This window comes from Microtus pennsylvanicus, chromosome 1, assembly GCF_037038515.1.
Source record: "Microtus pennsylvanicus isolate mMicPen1 chromosome 1, mMicPen1.hap1, whole genome shotgun sequence".
Taxonomy (NCBI): Eukaryota; Metazoa; Chordata; class Mammalia; order Rodentia; family Cricetidae; genus Microtus; species Microtus pennsylvanicus.
This window is the reverse complement of record NC_134579.1, coordinates 138,186,479-138,212,111: the sequence shown is the minus strand read 5'-3', so window position 1 is coordinate 138,212,111 and position 25,633 is coordinate 138,186,479. Positions and strand designations below refer to the sequence as shown.

At 50.3% G+C, this 25,633-nt stretch overlaps 1 protein-coding gene across 1 annotated transcript; it reads right to left on the bottom strand.

Moving 5' to 3' along the window:
• Window positions 1–408: 408 nt before the first annotated feature.
• On the bottom strand, window positions 409–25,407 carry Bckdha (branched chain keto acid dehydrogenase E1 subunit alpha). The gene is made up of 9 exons (XM_075988225.1): window positions 25,289–25,407; window positions 11,889–12,068; window positions 11,707–11,793; window positions 8,838–8,946; window positions 3,799–3,960; window positions 2,075–2,281; window positions 1,789–1,930; window positions 1,443–1,614; window positions 409–880 (listed from the first exon to the last, which is right to left on the bottom strand). Exons 1-9 carry the CDS (start codon window positions 25,394–25,396, stop codon window positions 710–712), a joined length of 1,338 nt encoding a protein of 445 aa, XP_075844340.1. The 5' UTR covers window positions 25,397–25,407; the 3' UTR covers window positions 409–709.
• Window positions 25,408–25,633: the final 226 nt, after the last annotated feature.

Below are 25,633 nucleotides of genomic sequence, written 5' to 3'. Positions count from 1 at the left end.
GCTTGGGAAAGTTTATAGAAGTAGGGATCTATAAGTGGAGAAAAGCCTTTAGCTTTTCTGCCTAAAGCCAGGCTATCCCCCAAAAGGCTGGTGTTGTGGTCCAGGCTATCCCCAAAGGCTGGTGTGGCGGTCCAGGCTATCCCCAAAGGCTGGTGTGGTGGTCTAGGCTATCCCCAAAGGCTGGTGTGGTGGTCATCCTATAAGCCCAGAACTCAGAGGGTGAGACGGGAAGATCACAAATTCCAGTCCAACCTGGGCTACACATTGAGATCCTGTAACAAAAATTAACACCCCCCTCCCTGCAAACAAATCAGCCATACTGGTCTCTCCCCCTGACTCCATATGCCTCCTCACACACACACCCCAGTCCCCAAACTTGAGGAAACAGAGAGCAGGGGAAGCAGAGAGTCAAAGACAGAGCCCCTGGTTTATTCACCCTGCTGACCAGCTCGTACTCTGGGCAAGATCCAGGGCTACCTGCCCAGAGGGTCGTCCCTGGCCTGGATCCTACCCCAAAAAGGCACTGTAACAGGTGAGGGGGGTAATGGAGCCTCAGCAATAGCTGCAAACACTGTGCCCCAGTGAAGTAGCCTGAAGGAGCAGGAATGGGGAGTGGGAGTCACCCCATGACAGTTTGGAGTGCCACCCTGGCCGCTGAGCATGTTAGCAGCTCTACTCAGAGCAGGACCATGTCAGGGTGGCTAGGGCCTCACTTGTCAAAGTGGTCCAGGGGGTAATGCTCCCCGTAGGTCTGCAGATGTCTTGCCAGTGACTCCTGTTGTCTGCGGAGCTGGGCGGGCATCTCCTGGTACACGTCAGAGAACAGCAGGTTTGGGTTGGGCTTTAGCTTCCGCTCAGCCTGTTCAAAGGCCTCCATCACCTGGGAGACACAGGAGGGTAAGAAGTGGCTGTCCCCTTCTCCCTGCCCTCCTCCAAGGTCCAACCACTCCCCTTTGAGGCCTCAGCCTACGATTAGCTAACTCTCCAGAACCCCAGTTCTGGACCGCAGGGGACCTGGAACTACAATGGAGGGAACAGGAGTAGAGGCTCAGGGTGCAGAGACAGGAAGGACTCCTTCTCAGGTCGATGCAGTCAGGGCTGAGCCAGTACCCACAGTGCAGCCTGAGGCTAGACCGTCCTGCCCTTAGCCCACAAAGGATGGACGCCAGCTCCAGCTCCAGCTCAGGTAAGGCTCCCCCACGTCACAAAGACTGAGTTATGAAGCAAATACCCCGGGAACTTAGAGATGAGGAAACCTGCCCTGGGTTCTGAAGACTCACTGAGGCCGTACGGCCTAGGCAGCTTGGCTCCAGGGGTCATTTATGGGGACTAGTTTGCCTGGGTCAATGCAAGCATCCACATCCTGCACTCCCATTCTCCCCGAGTTCTCCCTGTGCAGGAGCCAGTGGAGCACACAACTAGGAGCTCCAGGGGGCCCTCACCTTCTTTCGTGACTGCTTCCGCCAGGTCTTCTCCTGCTCCTCATCCCACCAGCCCTGGTTCAGCAGATACTGCCTCAGCCTCGAGATCGGGTGGTCCTGCTTGTCCCAGTAATTGACCTCGTCCACTGAACGGTATGCTGAGCTGTCGTCACTGGTACTGTGATGGCCAATCCTGCGCAGAGGAGGAGACATGAATCAGCTGGGAGTGGGGGCCCGAAAAGAACAGAGCAGTGACGTAAAGCAAGGAGGGGAACGCAATACGGGGTGACAAGGCAGTGTCTGGGGCACTGACAGAGGGCTTGTCAGAGCTGTGGGCTGCAGTGATGGAAGTGAGACAGGCAGGTACCTGTAGGTCATGGCCTCAATGAGGAAGGGCTGGTTCTCAGCCACAGCCCGCCGCCGGGCCTCCCTAGTGGCATTGTACACTGCAAACACGTCGTTGCCGTCCACACGGATTGACAGGATGCCATACCCAGGGCCCCGAGCCGCTGCAGGGACAAAGAGGGTTCCAGTCAGGCCTCAGGGAGGAGGGAAGGAGAACAAAGCATGCTCATTCACTGCCTCCTGTACCCTTTCCATCAGACACCACAGGAAGAGAACAGGAGGAAAGCGGGTGGGAGCAGGGCCCTTACCGATGCCGTCCCCACGGTACTGCTCAGAGGTTGGTGTGGAAATGGCATAGCCATTGTTCCGGCAGAAGAAGATGATAGGACATTCCAAGGTGGCTGCGAAGTTGAAGCCGGCATGGGCATCCCCTTCACTGGCTGCCCCCTCGCCAAAGTAACAGATCACAATCCGGTTGGCATTGGCCCGCTTGGCAGCATAGGCTGCCCCCACCGCTGCATGGAAACATAGATGAGAGAACACAAATAGGAAGAAGCAGCCACACAGGGACGCACGCATGTGCGCACGCAGCCACACAACCTTAGGCTTGGGAAAGTTGTCACCAGATACCAAGGGCCTGCCCACCACAGCCTTCTCCCTCTCAGCTGACTAGAGTACCATCCTTCCATTTACAGGGCAAAATGTGCATCACCCCTGACTCCCATCTGCCACGCTTGCATCTCCCCCACCTTCACAGGGACAGGCAGATCTGGACCTTGCCCACCAAAGCCAGGCACCAGCACCTCATATCCTAGTTACTAAGCAGCCCACTGCCCCTTGATCTGTCATCCAAGGGACAGCTGAGGGCCTCTCACAGTGTGAGTCTGGCAGACTCTTGCCTAACTCTGGGCTCTCATGCCACTATGGGCCAAAGTCCCTGCAATAAGCAAAGGCCACTAGGCCCCACCTGCTCTGTATCCCCTCCTCTAAGCCCCCTGGTCTGGTCATAACTAAACACATGACTGCCTCCAGGAACCCACACAGCTCCTTCCACACTGCTTCTAGTCTATCATTAAATCACTATGGTGCCTCTGCCACTGCCCCCAGCTGACACTGCTCCGTCCTGGCTTTCCTGTCACCTATATGAAGCACTTAGGTACTGCCTCTTCACTCTCTTCTACCATTCTCCAACCCAACACTAGCATCAAACAGGGCTGCCATTTGTCTCTCTTGTTCAGAAAGCCTAGGGTGACATTTGGCACATGGTGGCCATTCCCTGTATCTGCTGACTGAGGGACTCCAGGGAGCCATAATAGAAGATAAGGCCAGTTCAGAGAGGGCCCTGCCAACCACCTCTCCCAGGAGGCCTGCGGACTCACAAGCCACACAGCTACCATGACACACACCTCCCAGACTCTGGGCCCAGGGGGCCACCAAAAGAGCTAATCCTCCGTCTGTGTGTTGTATGGGCACAGGCCGGGCATCCTGGCAGTCTCTGTAGTATGCCAGAAGCCTCAGGGCACCTACAGCATGCTCCGAGGAATCTACCTGGCTCTGAGAACCTAGGTTAGCCAGGGCAGGGTAGAACTTGGGCTCTGTAGTCCTAAGAACCCATGAGTGAGTTCCTGCCCTCCTCCCTACCACAAGACCCTAGCAAGCCACTTCCTTCTGCACCTTCAATTCCCTGTTCTTTGTAACAGTCATAGTAATCCATGCTAGCATTTACCCCCACAGCAACTGAGTGTCATGAGACAATCTGAGTCTGACAATGAGGTTCCTGGTCCTGCTGGCTTGGAGAGGAGGAGGATCAGATGGAACGGCCCGAGTCTGGGAAGTCCAGTGTAGCCATGATGACTTAGGGCTGCTGAATGGGATGGGACACCATGGAGCCCTCCTCTGAGAGGTTCCTTGAAAGCCCTTGACAAAGGCTAGGCTCTAATGGTAGCACCCAACTAGTAGGCTAGCGAAGGCCTGGGCCAGCACAGAGAGGTATGTCATAAGTATTGCATGGATGGTAAGCGTATGTCCTCACCCTGAGGGATCTGCGTGGCTAGTGGAGAGGAGATGGTGACGAAGTGGCGCTCCTTGCAGCCATAGTGAACGGGCATCTGGCGCCCCTTGCCTGGGTCACTCACGTTGCCATAGCACTGGGCCATGAACAGCTCCAGAGGGTAGTCCCGGTACATGAGCACACCTGGAAGGAGGAGGCAGCTATGAGCCTGTTGAGCAGTGTACTGGAGGAGTGTAAGACCCACCCTGTGGGCAGCTGGGAACCAGCCAGAATCTGCCCAGACCTTCCTAACTAGATCAAAGCGGCAGGTCAGGGTGCTAAGACAGCCTGTGAGCCCAGCCCTCGAAGACTAAGGCAGGAGGATTGCAAGTTTGAGGCTAGCCTAGGCTACGTAGGTAGCAAGATAAAGTCTTGAATTAAACAAACAATAATTAAGAACCGGACTGTAGCAGGTAGGCAAACTCAGGGGCTCACAAAGACAGACAGGGGCCACTGATACAGGCTATCTCGGGAGAGACTTAGGTTTGGCCCAGAAAACTCCTCTTGGTAACTGTCAGTAGGGGTAAATGGTTCAGTACATTAGCATCTCCCGACGCTCATCCTTGAATGGATATAACTGAATTTTTCATATGACAGAGCTGCACTGCAAAGAAAATGGCAGGCAAAGTCTTTCTTTTTGGATTTTTGGGTTGTTTTTTTTTTTGTTTTGGTTTGGTTTTTCGAGACAGGGTTTCTCTGTGGTTTTGGAGCCTGTCCTGGAACTAGCTCTTGTAGACCAGGCTGGTCTCGAACTCACAGAGATCCGCCTGCCTCTGCCTCTCAAGTGCTGGGATTATAGGAGTGCGCCACCACCGCCCCGCTTTGTTTTGTTTTTGTTTTTGAGATAGGGTCTCTCTGTGTAGTACTAGAAATTTGCTCTATAGACCAGGCTGGCCTTAGAGATTCACCTGTCTCTGCCTCCTGAGTACTGGGATTAAAGGTGTGCACCACCATCGCCCAGCTCGAGGTCTTTCTTTGTAAAAGGACCCTGGTTTCAGCCTTCAGAGCACATGGTCAGTGGAGGAAGATTTGTCAGATCTATGTGTGGTTTTAGAAAAATTATTTGGTAATTTCATACATGAGTATAATGCATCTAGATCATCTCCACACCTCCACTCCCTCACCCTGATCCCTACCTCCAACTCTTTCTGTGATTCCCCCCATCCTGTACCTGACTTCATCATGCTTCTTTTTTCCCTTTTATTTTTTTTGGTTTTTCGAGACAGGGTTTCTCTGTGGCTTTGGAGCCTCTCCTAGAACTAGCTCTTGTAGACCAGGCTGGCCTCGAACTCACAGAGATCCGCCTGCCTCTGCCTCCTTTTTTTAAATAACTCACTGCCCAGCCTTTTTCCCTTTTTTTAAATAACTCACTGGCCAGGCATGGTGGTGCACGCCTTTAATCCCAGCACACAGGAGGCAGAGGCAGGCAGATCTCAGAGAGTTCAAAGCCAACCTGGTCTACACACTGACATGCTGTTTCAATAAATATAAAACAAAACTAACTCACTGAGTCCCTACATGCTGATCCCTGCTCAGAGATACAGGGTGCCATCTGTTAAGTCTGGAGCATAGCCCCAGCCCCTGGCATCCATCCCAGCCCCCTGGCCTGGGAGTATATTGTTCTAGACTCCAAATCCCAGAATGCCAAGTCCTGACCCCTCCCTGGGGGAGAGTCAGGATCACTCAGACAGGGTATTTAAGTGGGCTCCCAGAGGACAAACACGTGGTTCCGGGTTTGCATGTGCTCCCCACTTTCCTGTGTCCACACCATGCACTCGGCAACCCGAGAGCGTTGTGTTTAATAAAACGATGGGTATTTTAATTTGGTTTGATCTGACCTAATTGGATTTCTTTGCGCCGGCAGAGCCGCCCCTCTTAGGATTTTTTTCCTAACCCCATCCACTGACACAACAACACTGATGGAGGGAAAGTGGCTCTCTTTCCCTTGGTGGCCCTCAGCCCCTCCCTTTTCCTTCTTTTTTACACTGCTAGACATGGAACCCACCCCGGGCAGGCATGCCAGCAAATATTCTACCACTGACACAGTCCCAGCCCAAGACTTTTTTCCTGGTGAAAAACTAAGATTTGTTTCTTGAATTAATGCGCCTCCTTTAAGTACAGGCCACCAAGTCACACCTGCACAACAGGAAAAGCCTATCTATTCACAGAAATAAAACTTTTTCTTCAAATAAAAGCCCTGCTGGACCCATCAAAGGGGCCCTGTTTGCTGAGTCAGAGGATTGGAGGTGTGGTGGTTTGAAAGAAAATGGCCTCCAAAGGGAGTGGCACTGTTAGAAGTGTTAGAGTGGCCTTGCTGGAGGAAGTGTGTCAAGGTGGAGGCAGGCTTTGATGTCTCATATATGCTCAAGACACATCCAGTGTCTCAGTGCACTTCCTACTGTCTGCATATCAACATGTACGCAGCACCGTATCTGCCTGCATGCTGCCACGCTCCCCACCATGATGATAATGGACTAAACCTCTGAACTGTAAGCCACCCCAATTAAATGTTTTCATTTATAAGAATTGCCATGGTCATGGTGTCTCTTTATAGCAATAGAAACTAAGACAGAGGGGTCTGTGACTGCTTCAGAACAAGCTGGGATTCTCTCAGCATGACTGAAAAGGGTCCCAACTCACACCCATACCATGGGGCAGGGCTGTGGGTCATGACATCCTTTGGTCCCCAGAGCCTGAGATCTCACAGAAACAACTGTTAGGTATCTTTCCCAACCCTTTACTGCAGAGTGGTTCTTAATATGAGAAATTAAAATGGGCCTAAGCATGGTGGCTCATTGCTACTTGGAAAGCAGAGGCAGGCAGATTTCTGTGAGTTCAAGGTCAGCCTGGTCTACAAAGCAAGTTCTAGACCAGCCTTGGCTTCACAGTGAGACATGTTTCTAAACAGAAGAAAGTTAATGGGATCACATGACAAGCAGCTTATTTTTCTTGAGACTGGTTGCACTATGTAGCCCTGGCTGTCCTGGAACTCACTATGTAGACCAGTCTGGCTTCACAGAGATCTGCCTGCCTCTACCTCCCAAGTGCTGGGATTAAAGGTGTACCACCACCCAGCTGGTCTGGACTTTAGGTTGGTTAGGCTCACTCTAAATTTTTAGCAATCCTCCTGCCTCTGCCTCTGCATGTGCCACCATGCCTGGCCTGCATGGTTATCTGCCACATGTCTTTGAATGGGCACTATAAATTTGCAAAGGTCTGGCTACACTTCATAGACAATGATGGAGGAGGAGCTCTGGCAGAGGAGGAAGTACGTCTTGAGACTGTTCCACAAACCCACAAGACACAGGCTCTCGGTTTCTACATGAGAATCACCAAGCAGGAGTGAGAAGTGTTCATACAGAGTCCCAAGCTGGGGTGGAGCTCAGAGGTAAAGTGTCTGTCTGCCTGGTGTGTGTGAGGCCCTGGGCTCCATCTCTATCGCCACCAAACACAAACAAAACACACAGCCTTGGTTGCACACAGCAGCCAGGTGGATCTGACTGCACCAGGGACTACGGGTCCCATGGGAACCTACTGCTTTGCCTTAGCACCTGCTGCTGCTTCACAGTCCTGACCAATACCACTCCCTGTTGCTAGACCAGTTGGGAATGTCCCATATGGTTATGGGAGAGCAGCCAGAAAGACAGAGGGGGCTGTCGCTGGGTCAGATGTGAGTGAAGAGGACTCACTAAGCCCCACCCCTTGGGAGGCAGATGGCCTGCTCCCCCCCCCCCCCGCCCGCCCCCGGGACCTCATTCTGTCCCTGCTGCTTGCTTGACTGGCTTTCACAATTAACAAGGAATTGCCTCCTCCGCTGGAAGTCACCCAATCCACGTCATCTCCAGAGTGCCCAAGTTCTGCAGCAAGGATTGGATAAGACAAAACTCCGATGCAGTTCCAGAGATCAGTGAGGGCCACCTGCTGCTCTGAGACCTCTCATCTCCCCACATCATAGTAGGCTGTTTTGGGGTCTTCTCTTTTTATGGACCGATTCTTGCTATGTAGCCCAGACTGGTCTCACACTTGCAGTCCCCCTGCCTCGGCTTTCTGAGGACTGGGGTTACTAGCACATGCTACCACGCCAGGCTCCCAGTGAGAAGCAGCTCAGCACAATGGGCGGGCTGCGAGCTAGGAGATGGGTGGCCTCACTTCTCTCCCTGCATTGTTGCCTCCACACACACAAGAGCTTACAGGTCCCTGGTGCCTTGGAAGCCCAGCTTTCCTTGCTCAAGATGCCAAGCCCCAACTATCCCAATCCAGAACAAGAGGGGCTGGTTCAGCTGTAGAATGATGCCCAGCTTATCCAAGGAGGCCTCTGGACAATCATACTGGCTACCCCCACTTCTGCTAAGCTGTCCCTGGGAACGATTCTAACAAGGTCCTCTAACTCCAGGTGCTCAGCCTACGCCAGGCTCATTTCAGCATCCAGCTAGAGCTGCCACCTCCTTATAAACAGGACAGCATGGCCAAGCAAACTGGCCCAAGATGTGGCAGGCCTTCCTAAGCTCAAGATTTGCCTGGCTGGTACCTCCAGGGGAAGCTTCCTGCAGGACCCCAAGCAACCACATCTCCACGCTCAGCAAGCCTCTCACTCAGCCCACACTTGTGTGTAGGGAGGTGCTCGACTGCCAAGAACATCCTGGCTCCAGAGAAGCTCCTGCCTTATTCTCTGCTCCTTCCTTTCACTCTGCATCTATCTGTCGTGCCAAAAATAAGCTCCACACTGCACTCAGGACCTTCCCAAGGAACACAGCACTTCAGGAGAGTCCACAAGTGCCCAGCACTGGATAGGCAGGTGTCCACAGAGTGTGCCTTGCCTCCAGTCAGGCCTCATCCCCAGCAGCCTTCTAGAGGCTTAACTTCAGATACCTCCTCATGGCCACTTTGGAGATGAGGACATGGTGGCTCAGAGAAGACTAATGACTTACCCTTCTCTGCAAGAGACACTGCCTACACTTCTGACTCTGATGGAAGACTACCTCTTGGACGGGGATCCCAGAAGCAACTACCAGCAAACATACCTGCCTCCCGGTATTGGCCAAACACCAGGTCTGTATGGTCCAGGGCGGCAGCACTTCCCACATGTGTCCCCTCCTCACCATAGTTGGTCATGTAGAAGGAGATCCGGCCCTGGGGACGAAGGGGCCCGGGCTTGGTTAAGGCAGTCCTTGACAGAGAACCCTGCCTGACTTTTTGTTTTGTTGTTGTTGTTTTGAGACATGGTCTCTCCATAGCCCTGGCTATCCTGAACTCACAATGTAGACCAAGCTGGCCTTGAACTCATAGAGATCTGCTTGCCTCTGCTTCCTGGGTGCTAGAATTAAAGGCGGGAGTGCCTAACTTGTACAGATATGAAGCCATCACTGCAGCCATCACTAAACTGGGCTGGGCTGCAGGACCTCCTGCCTCCAGAAAAAACTGAGTGGGAAGTTAGGGCTGAGTGACAAGAGCCCAAAGGATGGCACACACAGTGCCCGGCGTAGAGAGAAACTGCTGCAGTGGGCAAAGGCAGGTGGAGTGGAAGGCCTAGACAAAAGGACAAGGAAAGACCTGAGGCCAAAGAGCCATGACATGAAGATGAGGGAGATGATGTGCAAAGGCACCCCTTGGGCAACAAGGACAAACGCCTGGACTGTCCTCTAGGGTACTCCGCAGGAGCTGCAGCCACCTCTGCAGGGAAGGGATGGAGAACAGGAAAGACTGCAGCGACTCAGGAGAGGGGGACCAGGAGGGATAGATGATGACTCCTCAAAAGCCGAGTTAGGGGGGCTGGAGAGATGGCTCAGTGGTTGAGAGCACTGCCTGCTCTTCCAAAGGTCCTAAATTCAATTCCCAGCAACCACATAGTGGCTCACAACCATCTGTAGTGAAATCTGGTACCCTCTTCTGGCCTGCAGGCATACATGCAGACAGAATACTGAGAATACTGTATACATAATAAATAAATAAATCTTTAAAAAAAAAAAAGCCGAGTTAGTGCTTCTATGATTGACCCCACAGAGACCAACTAGCTTCTCTATCCTGGACCTGGAAAAGACATGGGGGTTCCCAACCCCCCTTGCTAGTGAGAAGTGGTTGGTCAGGGACAGTTTAAATCCCAAGCTTCAATGGAATCTGCTTATGGGTTAAGGGAAACTCCTGCTGGCACCACCCATACCTCTACTTTCTTCCTGCCTTGCTCAGAGCCATGATGCCTGGACCTGTGGCAGCCATCCTGTGAGCCTAAGGCAACAGGCACACAACAAACAGCATTCTGTCCAAAAGGATGGAGTAGAGGGACAGGGTGGGTTTCCAACAGTGCTGTGGAGCTGCTACGAGACTCAATGTGCCAGGGAAGACAAGAAAGGTGGCTGGCAGTGCCTATCACTGAGAAACAGGTTAGAGGAGGAAGGGACACAGGTCAAGTTTGGGCAGGCTGTCTGCTGTGGGGCATGAGCAGAGATGATGCCAACTAGGTCTAAGGCACCAAGATGGAAGTCAGGCTAGAGAGATGGGGAACTCCTGGTGTATGATGAAATCGAGATCACCTAAGATCATGTGGAAACGCTCTTCCCAATTGCCCCTCAGGACCCCCACCCCTGTGGAGCTCAGCATTGCTCCGGGAACCTGGTTTTCCAGCTGCCGGGGAAAGTGATGAAGAAGGGCTTTTCTCTAAGTGGGGAGCCAATTAAAAGTTAATTGACTTTCTGGTGCCAAGTGGGTGGGCGGGTAAGGGATGTGGAGGTCCTGCAGGGCTGTCAAGTTCAGCATGTGGAGGAGCCTGAGATGCACCCCCACCTGGGGCTAGTGGCAGAGCCTGTCTACCCAGAGTCCTCCCCACCTCCTACACTGCCACAGGCAGGGGCTACTCAGATGAAAGGGCTAGTGCCAATCTCCCTGGCAACCAGGAAGGGCTGATGAATGCCCGAGAAAGCTCCACAAAGACTGCTCTACAAAGACATGAGTGAGGAGAGAGATAGGATGGGCCGTATTTGGCCTTCCTTCTACTTGCTGCCTGGAAGGAGACTCCAACAGCCATCTAGACTGTGAGAATCATAAGGAGACCATGAAGAAAGAGGCCAATACTGCACAGCACAGCAAGCAATGGAAGGAGGAGACAGGACATGCACTGACACTCACCGGCTGCTGGAGGAGTTCCAGGCCCCCTAGCCCTAGCTTCTTTTATCCAAGAGGACAAACCTGTCACATGTAAAGCACTGCTTTGGATTTTGTTTCTTAAGCTTTCCTTTGGAGTGGGGAATTCTACACCTCGCGCCTGAGCATAATCCTCAAACACAGGCTGTCCTGCGTGTAGTAGGTAAACTCCTTTGTGATAATTCCTTCCCATCCCAACACTACAGGTTAAAATACCAGCTCTCACTCGGATTTATGGGGTGGTGGTGGAGGGGCAGCTCTGAGACGGTGTCTTACTTTGTAGTTTAGGCTGACCTGGAATTCTTGGCTATCCTACCGCCTCATCCTCCCAAGTACTGAGATTACAGGCATGTATCACTATGCCTGACTTTTTAAGTATTCTATTCTATTCTCTTGTGTATTTACTTACTTATTTGTAGAGCTAATGACGGATCCCAGAGCCAAGTCAAGAATTCTACCACTGAGCTCTGTACCCAGCTAACACACAGTGTGGAGACCAGGTCAAAGACAAGAGAGATGTCCTGCCTGAAGTCATGACTGTAACTAGGTACTTCTGGAGCTCTTCTCTGCTGTGCACATGGCAGATTATTTTAGTGTTGCTTCCCACACTCTTCCAGCACCCAAGAACCCCCCCACGAACTCTCAGGACACCATAGAATGGATCCCCATACCACACCCTCCTTGGTGCATTCCTTGTATACAGCCACAGGTAGGACCTGAGGTGACCCCACCCTGCTCCAGCCTGTCCCCGTGTACCTGCCGTTGGGATTCATAGAGAATTCGGTCCATGGTGTTGAGCAGTGTCATGCTCCTGTATAACTTCAGTACCTCCTCCTGGGGCAGCTGCAGGCAGAGGCAGACAGATGGGGAAAGTTGGGACCAGAGGACTCAGGCAAGGGACCTGGGCATGGGGGCCTGGGACAGGGGAGCAGCCTCACATGGGGGTCTTCACTGGGGTTGATGATCTGGCCCTGGCGGTCCATGACACGGTAGATGGGGATGCCAGAAATGACATTGGGTTGGATGAACTCAAGCTTGTCTACAAACTCTGCCGAGGCCCCTGGGAACTGGGGCTTGTCGTCCAGGGATGGGAACTGTTGCTGTTGTCTGCTGGGGTGCTGGGAAGAGAAGCAGAGAAGTGCTGCCATCAGGAGCAGTGGAAGCTTCAGCAACCTCAAGCCTCCCTGTTGGCTAGCACTATGGTGGGTAAGGAGCCCAGTTAGTCTCAAACTTGCTTCTCTCTGAGGCTAGCCTTGAAGTCCTAATCCTCTCGCCTCCACAAAGTGCTGAGAATATCACCCACCTGGGGCCAACCTGGGCTATAGAAGACTCTTGTTTCAAAATGAAAAACAACACACACACACACACACACACACAAACCCACAAACAAACTAGTTAGACTGTAAACTGGCTATATAGAAAGGAACAAATCTTCCTGCCTTCCCCAAGCCTGCCCTAGAGCCAAGTTCCAGGAAAGTGCCACCTGCCAGAAAAAGTTGACCACAGCAAAAACCAGACTCAAGACTTCTCTCATCAACACAGAAGCTTCGGCTATCTGTCCTCAGACTTCCTGGAGGCCCACTCTCCTCCATGTCCATGAAGGAGATAAGATGTGAGCAGCCCAGTCTAGAAGTTACCAGGGTAGGGACTACTCCAAGACACAAAAAGAGGCCCCGCTGTCCAGGACCCACCTGTATCCCCACATTATCTTCCCTTACTGAAAACCCACAGAAACAAGTCGACCTCGGGGCAAGAGGGAGAATGGTGGAAGGGATAGACTGCCATCTTCCAACAATGCCAACTTGTTGCTAACTTCCTGGGTCATTCTGCCACAGCAGGTAACAGAACCTCAAGAGGCTGCCATCAGAGAAGACTAGGCTGGCAAAGCCATGGAGAAGCCCAAATGCTCAAGAGGTGCTAATGAGCAGGGTGCCAGGCTGAGCTTCACTTCCTTGGGGCATCAGTGAAGATTAAATGCCACTGCCAGGAAAGAGGTGAGCTAGCAGACTTAGGGGGTAAACAGCCCGTGCCAAGCCACAAGTCGAAAAACATGCGTCACAAGTGAATACTTCCAACCTGGCAGGGCCGTGATTCCAAGCCCAGAGCCCTGAGCCTCAACTGCCACAGCTTGTTCAGTTCCCACACATTGGCGTCTTTGCTGCCCACAGCAGCCAGGCTTCCCTTCAGGTCAGCAGTTGTGGCTTCACATCTAGGGAAGCCACAGAAACAGTGGGTTCTCCTGAAGTTCTATTTCACGTGTGTCCCCTCCTTCTTTTTAATTGTAGCGGCCAAGGCGCCGAGGTTCCAGCGGGCAGCAAGTTTCCTGTGCATGAGTATTGGCTTTGTGGCTGTGAGGAAATTACCACTCCCAGCGGCAGGGCAGGTTCAGGCTGGCACCACTCAGGCAGACTCCTCCTGCTCCTGTCTGTGCAAGGAGGAAGCAAGCAACCTCTCCTCACCCAAAGCTCCCGGCACAGCCGGACCCTGATACCTACCTGGAAGGTTCCTTTGTTCTGTGTCTGTCTCCCCGCACACACCACAGGCAGGGGAGGTGTCCGAGTTGGCTTACACAACAAGCACTCCATAGTAATCACCAACCACATGGGTGAGTTCAGCGGCCCTTGAGTCAGACAGACCTGGGTTCCACTTTCTGAGTTCACAGTGTGGCTCTCCACAAACACTGAATTTTCTCATGTCTAAAATGTTGCAGAGGGCTGCGTGTAAAGTTCCTAGGGTGATTTACACAGGGGTTCAAGCAGGCCTGGGCATAATGTGTGCTTGAAAAGTGGGGGAAAGCATTGCATGGCGGGGTCACTAATGCCAGCGCTAGAGAGGAGAAGGGAGGAAGATCGCAACCCTAAAATCAGCCTGGTTTAGACAAGCTCTCAAAAACAAAGAAAGACAGGCATGACAGAGCAGGCCTAGAATCTGAGTATTCTCAAGGCAAGAGGATCAGGAGTTCAAAGCCAGCCTGGACTACATAACAAGACACTATCTCAAGAAAAAAAAAAAGTTTTTAATTAAAAACACAAAAGCAGGGCTTCAGATGTAGTTCAGTCTGGCTGAGTAGTGACTCAGTATGTACAACCCTAGATTTGATCCCTAGCAGAACAGTAAACTATCGTGAGGGTAACTATCGTGAGGGTACCTCAGGGCTCTAGAGGCAGAGGGCAGGGTCAGTTCAAGGTCACCCTCTGGTATCTAGTTAATTTCAAGCTCTCCTGGGACACCTGAGACTATCAAAACAAATAAAAGAAGACACAGCCTAGAACCCCACTGTGGTGGTCTGAATGAGAATGGCCCACACAGACTCACATTTGAATGCTTAGAAAGTGACATTAGAAGGTGTGGCCTTGTTGGAGGAAGTGTGTCACTGGGGATGGGCTTTCAGGTTTCAAATGCTCGAGCCAGGCCCAGGGTCTCTCTCTGTCTGTTGCCTGTGGAGCCAGATGTAGAATTCTCAGTTCCTTGTTCACCATGCTGCCCACTATGACAATGGGCTAAATCTCTGGAACCGTAAGCCAGTCCTAATTAAACTTTATAGGCGTTCCCATGGTCATGGTATCTCTTCACACCATAGAAACCCTACCTAAGACACCCACTGAGGAGGCTGAAGCAAGAGAATAACGAGTTCAAGGCCAACCTGACCTACATACTGAAAACTTTCTCAAAACCAAGTCAACCCCACCAAAGACCCTAAGTTGCAAAGGTAAGAAATCAAGAAAGCCAGAGACCACAGACTCCTTGGGAGGAAGGGGAAGAGAGAACCACTGCACCTGAGGTTGGAGTTTGATACCAGACTCGGGGGAGGAAAGCAGTCACCTGGCCGTGGTGAGGGTTAGCAGGGCAGAGCTCAGGCTGAAAATGAGCTAGGGTATCCAAGCAAGACACAGAGATTCAACGCAGCCATCCAGGTGTGCTTTACATACTGGAGCGGGCCCAGAGCATGCTCTCCAGCCCCTTTACATACTGGAGCGGGCCCAGAGCATGCTCTCCAGCCCCTTTACATACTGGAGCGGGCCCAGAGCATGCTCTCCAGCCCCTTTACATACTGGAGCGGGCCCAGAGCATGCTCTCCAGCCCCTTTACATACTGGAGCGGGCCCAGAGCATGCTCTCCAGCCCTTTCTAAACCTGTGCCCATGTGTTTTAGCACTGTGCCAATTCTGTGAGTTCCAAAAATGCCCAGTAATAAAGATGCTAGATTATGGGATGGGTGGCAAAATGTTTACAGAGAAGGGATATGACCACATCCAATTTTTGCTTTGCCTTTTCTTGAGGGTGGGGGTAGTGTGGTGGTCAGTAACATAGAATGGCAAAGCTGTTCAGGCTGGAACAAGCCCTGAAGCCACAGGAGACCCTGCAGAAGTACCCTCAAGACCATTCCCGAAGGCCTAAGGCACCTTGGATAACAGCACAGTCAAAAGCAGAGTGCTGCATGACAAAAATTCCCTGAGCCTTAGTTTTTTCCAGTGCACAGTCTCATGGGCTATCATGAGGGTGGCATGAGCTGACAGGTACACGATTCAGCCTGACACAGAAGGAATGCATGGCAAACATGAGCCACGAACAGGTGTGTTTGATAACTGTTCCTGTCAAACAGGTAGACACAAAGCATTTGCTCTAACTGAGGCCTGGATGAAAGTTCGCACAGGGTCGGGCAGCAGATGCTGAGGGAAGCAGAGTGTCATCATAGCTACAACTAACCTGCTGGCTGGAATCCCAGTTCCATCCTGTCCAAACATATGATAGCAAATGGGAACCCACTGCTCTGAACCAAGCCCCATAAAGAGAAGGCCTGCCTTAAGGGCTGCAGGGAATAATACACCAATAAAGCCCTTAAAGAAGTGCCACCAACCACTCTACCTGGAGTGACCGAAACATTCTCTGAAAAAGGAGAGTTAAGCAAAGCTGCTTGTCAGGCAGGGAGAGGCAAGGGGGAGGAAATACTTTGGGCCCGGGGAAGAGCAGACTCCAGAGCCTAGTGTGGTTGCACAGGTATGTCAGGTCAAGCATCAGGAAAGTGAGGCAGGAGGATCTCAAGTGCAAGGCCAGCCTGGGCTACAAGACAGGACCCTCTCAAAACACAAACTAAACCAAACCAATGAAAAGGCTCTGGGTCTGGCACTCTGGATACTGGAGACCAAGATGACTAAAGCAGGTCAATAAGAGCCAACTGCGGGTGGGGCTGGAGCAATGGCTCAGACGTTAAGGGCACTCGCTGCCTTTCCAGAGGGCAGGATTTGTTTCCTGGTACCCATGTCAGCTGACTCACACTGCTTCTAACTCCAGCTTTAGAGGATCCCACACTCTCTTCTAGTCTTCACAGACACCTACACAAATGTACACACAAGTACACACACACAAATAAAATCTTAAAAGACAAAAAAAAACAGCAGTGTGTACACCATTAGTCCCAGCACTAATGGAGGCAGAGGAAGGCAGATCTCTGAGTTCAAGGCCAGCCTGGTCTACAGAGTGAGTTCCAGGACAGCCAGAGCTACACAGAGAAATCCTGTCTTGAGAAAACCAAAAACAAACAGAAAAAGAGCCAACTATGAAACTAGGTGCCATTTGAAGAACTTTATTCTGTATTTACTGAACCCCACCTCCTAGTGAGGCACCTCCATCAAATAAGGTGGAATTTGAGGCTCATGGGGCTAAGCAACTTGTCCAAAGCCACACAGTTGACAAGTGGTGCCGTTGGCATGTGCAGAGCTGCCTGACCAGAGTCAGCAGGGTTTAGAACAGTGTATCATCTGGGGTGGGCCTGCTAACTTTACCTTCTCTCTGTGGAAGAAGGGCAAACGCAAACATCCACACCCACTGAGCCTTGAACTGAGGCGAACACAGCAGAGAGCTACAGCTCCCTCTAGGATAAGGATAGCGCTTAGGCTGAAAAGCAATCAGGCTCTCTGGGCCTCGGGGACCCAGCTTTCAACTCCAGCCACCCGCCTTGGTGCTGCAGGTGTAAAAGCCCAAGAGGGCATTTCACTCTTTCCCCGAATCCGTCAACATCAAAGCGGTTACTGTCCCTGGAGAAAAGCAGTGGCTGCCATTTCTAAAATCCTGAGTTACTCAGTGCGGGGAATACAGAGTAAGTGCCCCTTAAGAACTTCCTCTCTCTTGGGGCTGGACAGAGGGCCCAGAAGATAAAAGCTCTTGCTGCTCTTTCAAAGGACCTAAATTCAGTTCCCAGCACCCGAAAGAAAAAAAGCCAGGTATGCTGCACACTTTTAATCCTCACTCAGAAAGGAGGGGCAGGAGGACAGCATGCCAAGACCTCTGGGAAAACAACAAACCCACTCTTTACCTAACCCACACCTGTAATCCCAGCCCTTGGAGGTGAAGGTAGAAGAATCATGGGTTCAAAGCGACCCTCGGCTATGAGACATTCTGTCTAAAAACCAAAACAAAACATCCCCCTTTAGCCCGTGCCAGCAAGTTCTAAGGGAAGTATTATTCTGGTTTTATCAATGGATAAACTAGCAGAGTCTGAAGAACTAGCAGGTCAGCCAGCCAAAACAGGCTTCAGGGCCCTGATGGTGGCCACCACTTGGTTTCCCCTCCACTGTTATGCTCCTCTGTCCCCTACAAGAACATCACTTGATCCTTTGTTCCTTAGATCTGCTTCCTTCAGCCTTGCATTGTCTATCAAACAAAGCTGTTCCATGGGACGTCTTCTCTATCCTGGGTGGAGCTCAGCAGTAGCATACTTGCCTAACACCCTCTATGGTCACGAAACTAAAGTCAGGCCTGCTAGTGCACACCAGTAACCCAGTGCTCAGGACGTGAAGGTGAAGGTGGGAAGGTGAGAAGTCCAAGGCCAACCAGGCTACAAGAGACCCTGCCTCAAGAAATATTTCATCTGTTAAAGCCATTTGCCAACAAGTTTGACGATGGACTCAAGTTTGATCTCCAGGACCCCAAAGTTGTTCTCTGACCTCCACAGTGGCAGGAACATGCCAGGTCTTCCTCAAAATGTAAGTGTCTTGTTAGGTCAACAATATTGTACTAAAGGTATTTCAAAACAAAACCCCTGAGTGTGGCAGTGCACACCTTTAATCCCAGCTCTCAGGAGGCAGGGGCAGAGGCAGGCAGGTCTCTGTGAGCTTCAGGCCAGCCTCGTAGTCTACAAAGCAAGTTCAAGACCAGCCGAGGACTAGATAGTGAGATGAAGAGTCAGAAACAAAAGAGTGCCCAGTGTACATGAAGTGCAGGGAGAGGAGGGCATGTGGGGCCTGAGCCCAGCTCTTCTGATGCTAACCCTGCCCAGGAGAAGCAACTGTCTTGGACAGACGCTGGTGGGAGGGACAGGAAGGGATGAGTGTCCAAGTGCTGTAAGACTGGAACATGACTAAGCTTCCTCCCCTTCCTGCCAGCTGGAAGGGAGTTAGGCTTTGGGACCCAGGGTGCCAAACTTTCTATTGCTGGACCTCAGTTTCCTAATTTTTAATGGCAAGGCCCAAGCACTCTGTGTGCTGAAATTGTCAGTCACAAAATATCTCATGATGTAAAAACCCGGTCAATTTTCTTAAGACATCAGCCACTCTCAGGGATGTCCAACCATGAAACACTGTAACATAGTGCTGTGGTCTACAAAGTTTAAGCTTAGAACTTCACCCCAGTTAGCAAAACATGCACGTACGCATGCGTGCGCACACACAAACACTGATAACCCCCATCTCATCATGTTTTAGCTAAGTTTATGATTTCATGTCTAGCTGTTTTCACACCATCTTTGGCAACATTTGGTCTCCAGGCCAAAGGGTAAATACAACAGGAGAAAAATCAATTAAAAAAAAAAGTCTCCTCTTGGCCCACAATATCCACTGAGCATGGACACATCACTTAGATAGCCAGGACCATTAGCAATGGCAAGCAGAGCCCTGACTTTAATCACCCCCTTACTCCAGTAGGAAATCTGCCACTCCACAAGTGAGGGTCAGAAGAGAGTGGATTTGTCTTGTAAGTTTTTCATTTTTTTAAGTAATTTACTTTTATTTTATGCGCATTGGTGTGTGTCTGTGTGAGGGCAGTATCGAATGCCCTGGAACAGGAGCCACAGACAGCTGCGAGCCGCCATGTGGATGCTGGGAATCCAGCCCAGGTCCTCTGGAAGAGCAGCCAGTGCTCTCAAGCACTGAGCCAGGCCTCCAGCCCCAAGTTTTTAATTCTTTAAATTACATTTTTATGCACTGTGTGTGCATACATATAGAAGTGTGAGATCACTTGTAGGAGTTGATGCTCTCTCCACCACGTGGGTCCTGGAGACAAATCAAGTCACTAGGCTTGATGGCAGTTGCCTTACTCTCTGAGCCATTTCAACAGCCTTAAGGGTGAATCTTTTTTTTTTTTTTTTAACTTTCAGGGTCATGCCATGTAGACCCAGCTGGCCTGGAGCTCGATACAACCCTCCTGTCTCTGCTTCCTGAGTTCTGGAATTATAGCCATACACTACCATACCCAGTTGGTGCAGTGCTGGCAACTCAACTCACAGCTTTGTGCCCACTGGGCCAGCATCCTGCCAAATAAGGAGACCAAGAGAGAGTAGTTAGGTCTTTGCTTTTTGAGTGTGTGTGTGTGTGTGTGTGTGTGTGTGAGAGAGAGAGAGAGAGAGAGAGAGAGAGAGAGAGAGAGAGAGAGAGAGAGGTTCCTCTTCCTCATCCACCTGCCCCAGCAACCCCTCTCACTGGTCCACAGCAGACAACCTCCCCACACGCCTCCAGATCTCCGCTCCCCATCTCCATCTGGATAAAACTGCACCTTCCAGCAATGGATGATGGCTCGCGCCTGCAATCCCACCACTTGAGAAGCTGAAGCAGGAGGAATGTCACTAGTTTAAAGCCATCACAGGCTACACAGTGACTTCCAGACCATCCTGCACTATGGTGAGATCATGTTTCTAAAGCTAAAAAAAAATTATATGAAAAAGGATTTTTGTGTTCCCAAACTGAGTGTGTGGTCCCTTCAGCAACAGGGTCTAACCATCAGTCACAGTAGGCAACCGAGAGCAGCAGGAGCCTGGCACTGAGGTCTTCACTCAGTGGTTCCTTTCTTTTGGGACCAACAGAGTTTGCTACTGTGAAGTACTTCCGTTGAAACATTCTTTTAAGGAAAAAAAAATTATTTTAATTAGCTTACAAACTAATGGGACTTCATTCTTCAGACAATCTTAGTTTTGGTTAACCCACCCTACTTCCTCTCCCCCACCTCCCTGTCTCCCATTTGAACTGAAACCTTTAGCCCCCAGTACCTTCCCTGTTCTCTCATAGCATGTAAGTTCCACTGTCCCTGCTTACTCTATTTTTTCATTTGATTTGCCAAGATCATAGGTTCTGCTTCAAGCACACTTGGTTTAGTTTACCTTTGCCTGGCCTCTCATCTCCCCATCTCTGCACAGCTACCTGTTTGAGCCCGTGGAGTTGACCCCCAGTGCTGCCCATCTCTACTTTCATGTCCCCTCCTTTCATGCATCCTCTCCTTACTCGCTCCTACCTTCCTAGCTTCCACACGCTCTTCATTTTAAAAACATAGAAGATGTGAAGCTAGAACCTTCATATGAGAATCTGCATTGCTTGCCTTTCGTGGCCCTACTTGGTATAGTGTTTCCCCAGCTCCATCCACTTACCTGCAGATTTCATGGTTTCGGATTTCTTTACACTTGAGTACATGCTACCGTGTGTGTGTGTGTGTGTATGAGAGAGAGAGAGAGAGAGAGAGAGAGAGAGAGAGAGAGAGAGAGAGAGAGACAGAGAAAGAGAGAGAGAGAGAGAGAGAGAATCCATTTGTCAATTGATCCCATGTCTAACTCGTGTGAACAGAGCACTGATGAACACAGATGTGGAAGTCTCTGCAGTAAAATGGCTATCAACCCCCCTTCAAAGCTCAAGGAGCATTGTGAAAGAGGGGAGAGAGGGATCATAAGAATTGGAGGCTAGGAGGCGTTGCTGTAAAATTCGTGTCCTTGTGACACAGCTATAGCACACACAGGTCACAGCAGTTGTGGTCACTTACAAAAGATCTGCACAAGACCCAGGCAGCTAAAAGTTCCAGCAAGTTCTGGGGAGGGGTTCTCAAGACCCCACTACCAGATGAAGAGCTATTAAGTTGCTAGCTTCAGGGGAAGGGAGACTCATTTTTCTTTAAGCCACTGGCAGTTTCCCCATGCCCTTGCGATGAGTCTGCGCCCATTCATGCATGGCAACATTAGCTGAACTCAGTGGATTAAAAAGCAAATAGACAAGTGAACGTCTTTAATCCCAGCACTCAGAAGGCAAAAGTAGGCAGATTTCTGTGAATATGAGGCCAACATGGTCCACATAGTGAGTTCCAGGACAGGGTTCTATAGATAGATGTCATCTTGGAAGCAAAAAAAAAGACAGATAAATAAACAATTTTAAGCGGACATGAAGTTGGGAGGGATATGAGAATCTTAAGGGGAACTGGAAGTGGTAGAGAGAGGGTATAATCAAAATATACTATATGCAGGTATGAAATTTTCAAAGAATAAAAATTATTTTAAAAGAACAATAAACCTTCAAGCTGAGCACAGGGGCACACACCTATAATTCCAGAATTTAAGAGCTGATCTAAGAGGACCACCAGGCTGAGACCAGCCTGGATTATAGTACGCAAAGGATGACCCTGTCTCATAAAGAACAAACCCCACAGCCCTCATGTTGCAATAGCAACACTCAAAGCGTTGGGTAGGCACGCATGGCTGGTGCAGCTACACTGTCTGGGAAAGCTCTATGGGATAATTTAGGTCGAAAATCTTATTTGGCTACTACCCAAGCCTGTTGCTACCACTCAAAAAGGTAAAGGGGTGGGCACGGCAGCACATGCCTGCAATCTGAGTACTCTGAAGGCTGAGGCAGGAGGGCCGAAAGCAAGAGGCTTGTGAGTGAGAGCCTGGCCTAGAAAGTCCTAGGTGAGCCAGACTGCACAACAAGACTAGGCCTTGAGAGGGGGGAGCTTTTAAAATCCTAGAACTAGCAAATGAAAACCAGGTAGAGGCAGCACTGTGAGATATGATCAAAGTATACTGTGTGAAAAAAATTAATAAAAATATAGTTTTTAAAAGTCAGAGCTGGGTGTGGTGGCGCACACCCTTAGTTCCAGTCTTGGGAGACAGAAGCAGGCAGATCTCTGTGAGTCTGAGGCCGGCCTGATCTACAAATTAAGTTCCAGGATAGGACAGCTACGGTTACATAATGAAACCCTGTCTCAAGACAGACAGACAGAGAGACAGAGACAGACAGAGAGAGAATATAAAGTCAGGCATGATAACAAATGCCTGAAATGCTAACATTTGAGAAGTAGAAACAGGAGAATCAAGGGTTCAAGATCCCTCCCCACTCCCTTACTTCACCCCCCCCAAAAAGGAAAAAATGAATAAAAGGGGAAGAATGATAAAAGAAGGGAGAGAAGAGGGAGGAGCTACCTCAGGAGGTAGAGTGCTTGCCTAGCATGTATAAGTCCTGGGCTCAATCCCTAGCACCAAATAAAACCAGGCATGGTGATGAACAATTTTTTTAAAGACATATTTATTTATTTATTTATTTATTTATTTATTTATTTATTTATTTATTTATTTATTACGCATACAGTATTCTTCCCACATGTATGGCTACATGCCAGAAGAGGGCACCAAATCTCATACAGATGGCTGAGAGCCACCATGTGGTTGCTGGGAATTGAACTCAGGACCTCTGGAAGAGCAGTCAGTGCTCCTAACCTGTGTCATCTCTCCAGCCCCTGTGAAAAGTAATTCTAATCTAAACACTAAGAGGGAGGCAGGAACAGCCAAAGTTCAGCCAAAGTTCAAGGTCATCCTTAGCTACAGAATGGGCTAGGAGGCCAGCCTGGGCTATATAAAACACTATCAAAAAGGAAAAAAAGGGCAAAAAGTAGAAAAATTTAAATACACAAACCAACAAAAGCTAGAGACTGCTCCCTCCTGCCATTTTCCCCAACTTCCTCTCAAATTAGTAAAGAAATAAAAGGGACAACAGAGGCCTGAGCCAGCAGCAAAACAGATTTAACCAGCCTCAATGACCTTTCCCTAGGACCTCACTTTTGCTCACTGCTCAGCCTACCTGCCCAGCTAACGACTTCAGGAACTGAAATTAGCTGTGAAGGATTTGATTACAAGGGGAAAAAAAACAAAGAGAAGAACAGCACAGTGCCCTACCTCACCTGGCTCCCACAACCTTTCTGTATTTGCTCGCCTCTACTGACAACCTTGCTAGGTAACCACGCCTCACTCCTAGCTCACCCTGATCATCTAGGATCCAATTCCCACCCCTCAGGTCACCCTTTCCTCTCCCAAATCTCTGAGGTTTCTGTCCTCGCCACTAACGTCAGGGCAACATTCCCATTGCCCTTTTGTGCTGGGACCAATTTGCAATGCTTCCACAAGCAGGTATTTCCACAATGACCTTAATGAAGTGGCCGCTATCAGCACTGTACAGAGAGGTGAAGGTAGCTCCTTGCCCAAGGCTGCACAACTGGAAAGAGGAGGAGCAGAGAAGTGAAACCAAGGGCTCCGGCTCCAGAACTCAACCATTTAAGCAGACCTGTTTTCACTAGATTTTTACTTCAAAAACGCTCTAACCAGGCACGACCAACAAGATCGTTCTTTCTTTTTTTGTTTTGTTTTTCCAAGGCAGGCTTTCTCTCTGTAGCTTTGCAGCCTGTCTTGGAACTAACTCCTGTACACCAGATTGGTCTCGAACTCACAGAGATCCACCTGCCTCTGCCTCCCGAGTGCTGGGATTAAAGGTGTACAACACCACCGCCTGGCTAAAATCTTCCCTTTTTTAAGAGACAATCTCACTATGTAGGTCTGGCTAACTGGAACTCTACATAGACCAGGCTGACTTGAAACTCACAGACATCCACCTGCTTCTGCCTCCTAAGTGCTCAGATCAAAAGCATGCATCGCCACACCAGGTCCTCAGTTTCTTTCTTCAATCTCTTTGGTTTTTTGAGACAGGGTCTCATGTGTAATGGTTTAAATAAAACGCCACAGGTCCCCACAGGTCCCTGACTGGCGGCAGTGGGCAGCGGGCACGAGACCACTGCGGGCCACAAAGGCAGCCAGGTCCCAGGCGGGAGCCCCCGAGCAGCCTACAGGCCATGAGGGCCAGCGGGTCCTAGGCAGGGAGTAGTGTGGCAGATGAGAGATCAAGAGCAGCAAGGCCCAGACAAGGAGCTGTGTGGCAGGTGAAAGACCCAGCCGGATAAGCACACCATGCAAAGTGAGGTTGAATATTTATTTAGTGGACTATGGAAGGGAAAGAGGAGAAGGGGAAAGAGAGGCAGAGAGAGAGGGAAGGAGGGAGGGAGGGAGGAGCTATGACAGCAGATACCTGAGAGAGAGAGAGAGAGAGAGAGAGAGAGAGAGAGAGAGAGAAATGGAGCTGAAGACCACCTTGCCTCGGAGGAGGGGGAGTGGGCGGGGCTTGTCTCTTAAAGGTACGGGACAGACCATTACATCCCGTAGCTCAGACTGACCTCAAATACCTGACCTTCCTGCCTCTAGCTCCCAAGTGCTGGAATCTGTCTTTCGTCACCACAGCTAGAGCACACAGTGTTAGGAGCTAAATTGTGGATGCTGGCAAGCACTCTGTCACCAAGCTACCTTGCCAGGCTTCAACATCATTTTTGGAAGTGTTATCTTGCCCTCAGTAACAATGGATCAAAAGATGACTCTTGAGTATTCTCAAGAGTTTTCAAGGAAAGTGGGCAGCTGAACTTGGTGGCTCACAGCTGTGATCCCAGTACTTGGGAGACTGAGACCGGACTGTTTCCAGTTCGATGCCAGTCTGGGCATATGAGTGAGTTAAAGGCCATCTTGGAGTACTCAGTGAGATGCTGTCTCTAAAAATAACGTGGACAAAGGCTCCTGTCTGGACTTCTAGCTCTTTGTCTTCCTTCATAAAGTCAACAAACACATTCTAATCTCCTGTAAACAACAGTCATGGAAATGTCCCCGGCCTTAACTTTTGATCAGGGGACAGAGGAGTCAAACCAGTTTCTTGCTCAACTCGCTTTGCAATCGAAATTAAAGTAAAGGAATAAAGAAAGGTTGGACCTGATCCTGTCCCATCTCACTCCCCGACTTGCTCCCTCCGTGCATGCCCACAAGGAGCTGCCTTGCTTTTCCTCTGAAGGGGATCTTCCCTTGAATTTCTCTCCAAGGAATCTCCTGCTCCTTTTCTTTCTGAGTTGGCCCTTCCTTGACAGCCCGCGGTGACCGGCATGCACTGTAAAAATAACCTTTACGTTCCTATTCCTCCTCAAGAAAGGCCCCATGGGGCCCAGGTACTCACGAATCTAGCCAAGCCCCGAGCCCCAGGCCGCCCCAGCAGCAGGAGAGCAGCCTGACCCAGGCCACCGCTCGGCCTCCAGATCTTGGCCATACACATCGCTACCGCCATCTTGGCTAATAACCACGCCTCCTTTCTCACGGGAGCGAGATGGGCTGACCCATCAGCTGCCTTATTCAAATGGCAGCACAACTATGTCAACAAGCTATCTAATTCCAACCACCCTGAATACGTAAGTTCATATGGAAATTCTTGTTATATGAAATTGCTCCAGTTTTCTACTTATAGTTGCTCCAGTATCAGGCAGAAAAAGGACAACCTGACTAGAGGCTAACGGGTTTAGGACCC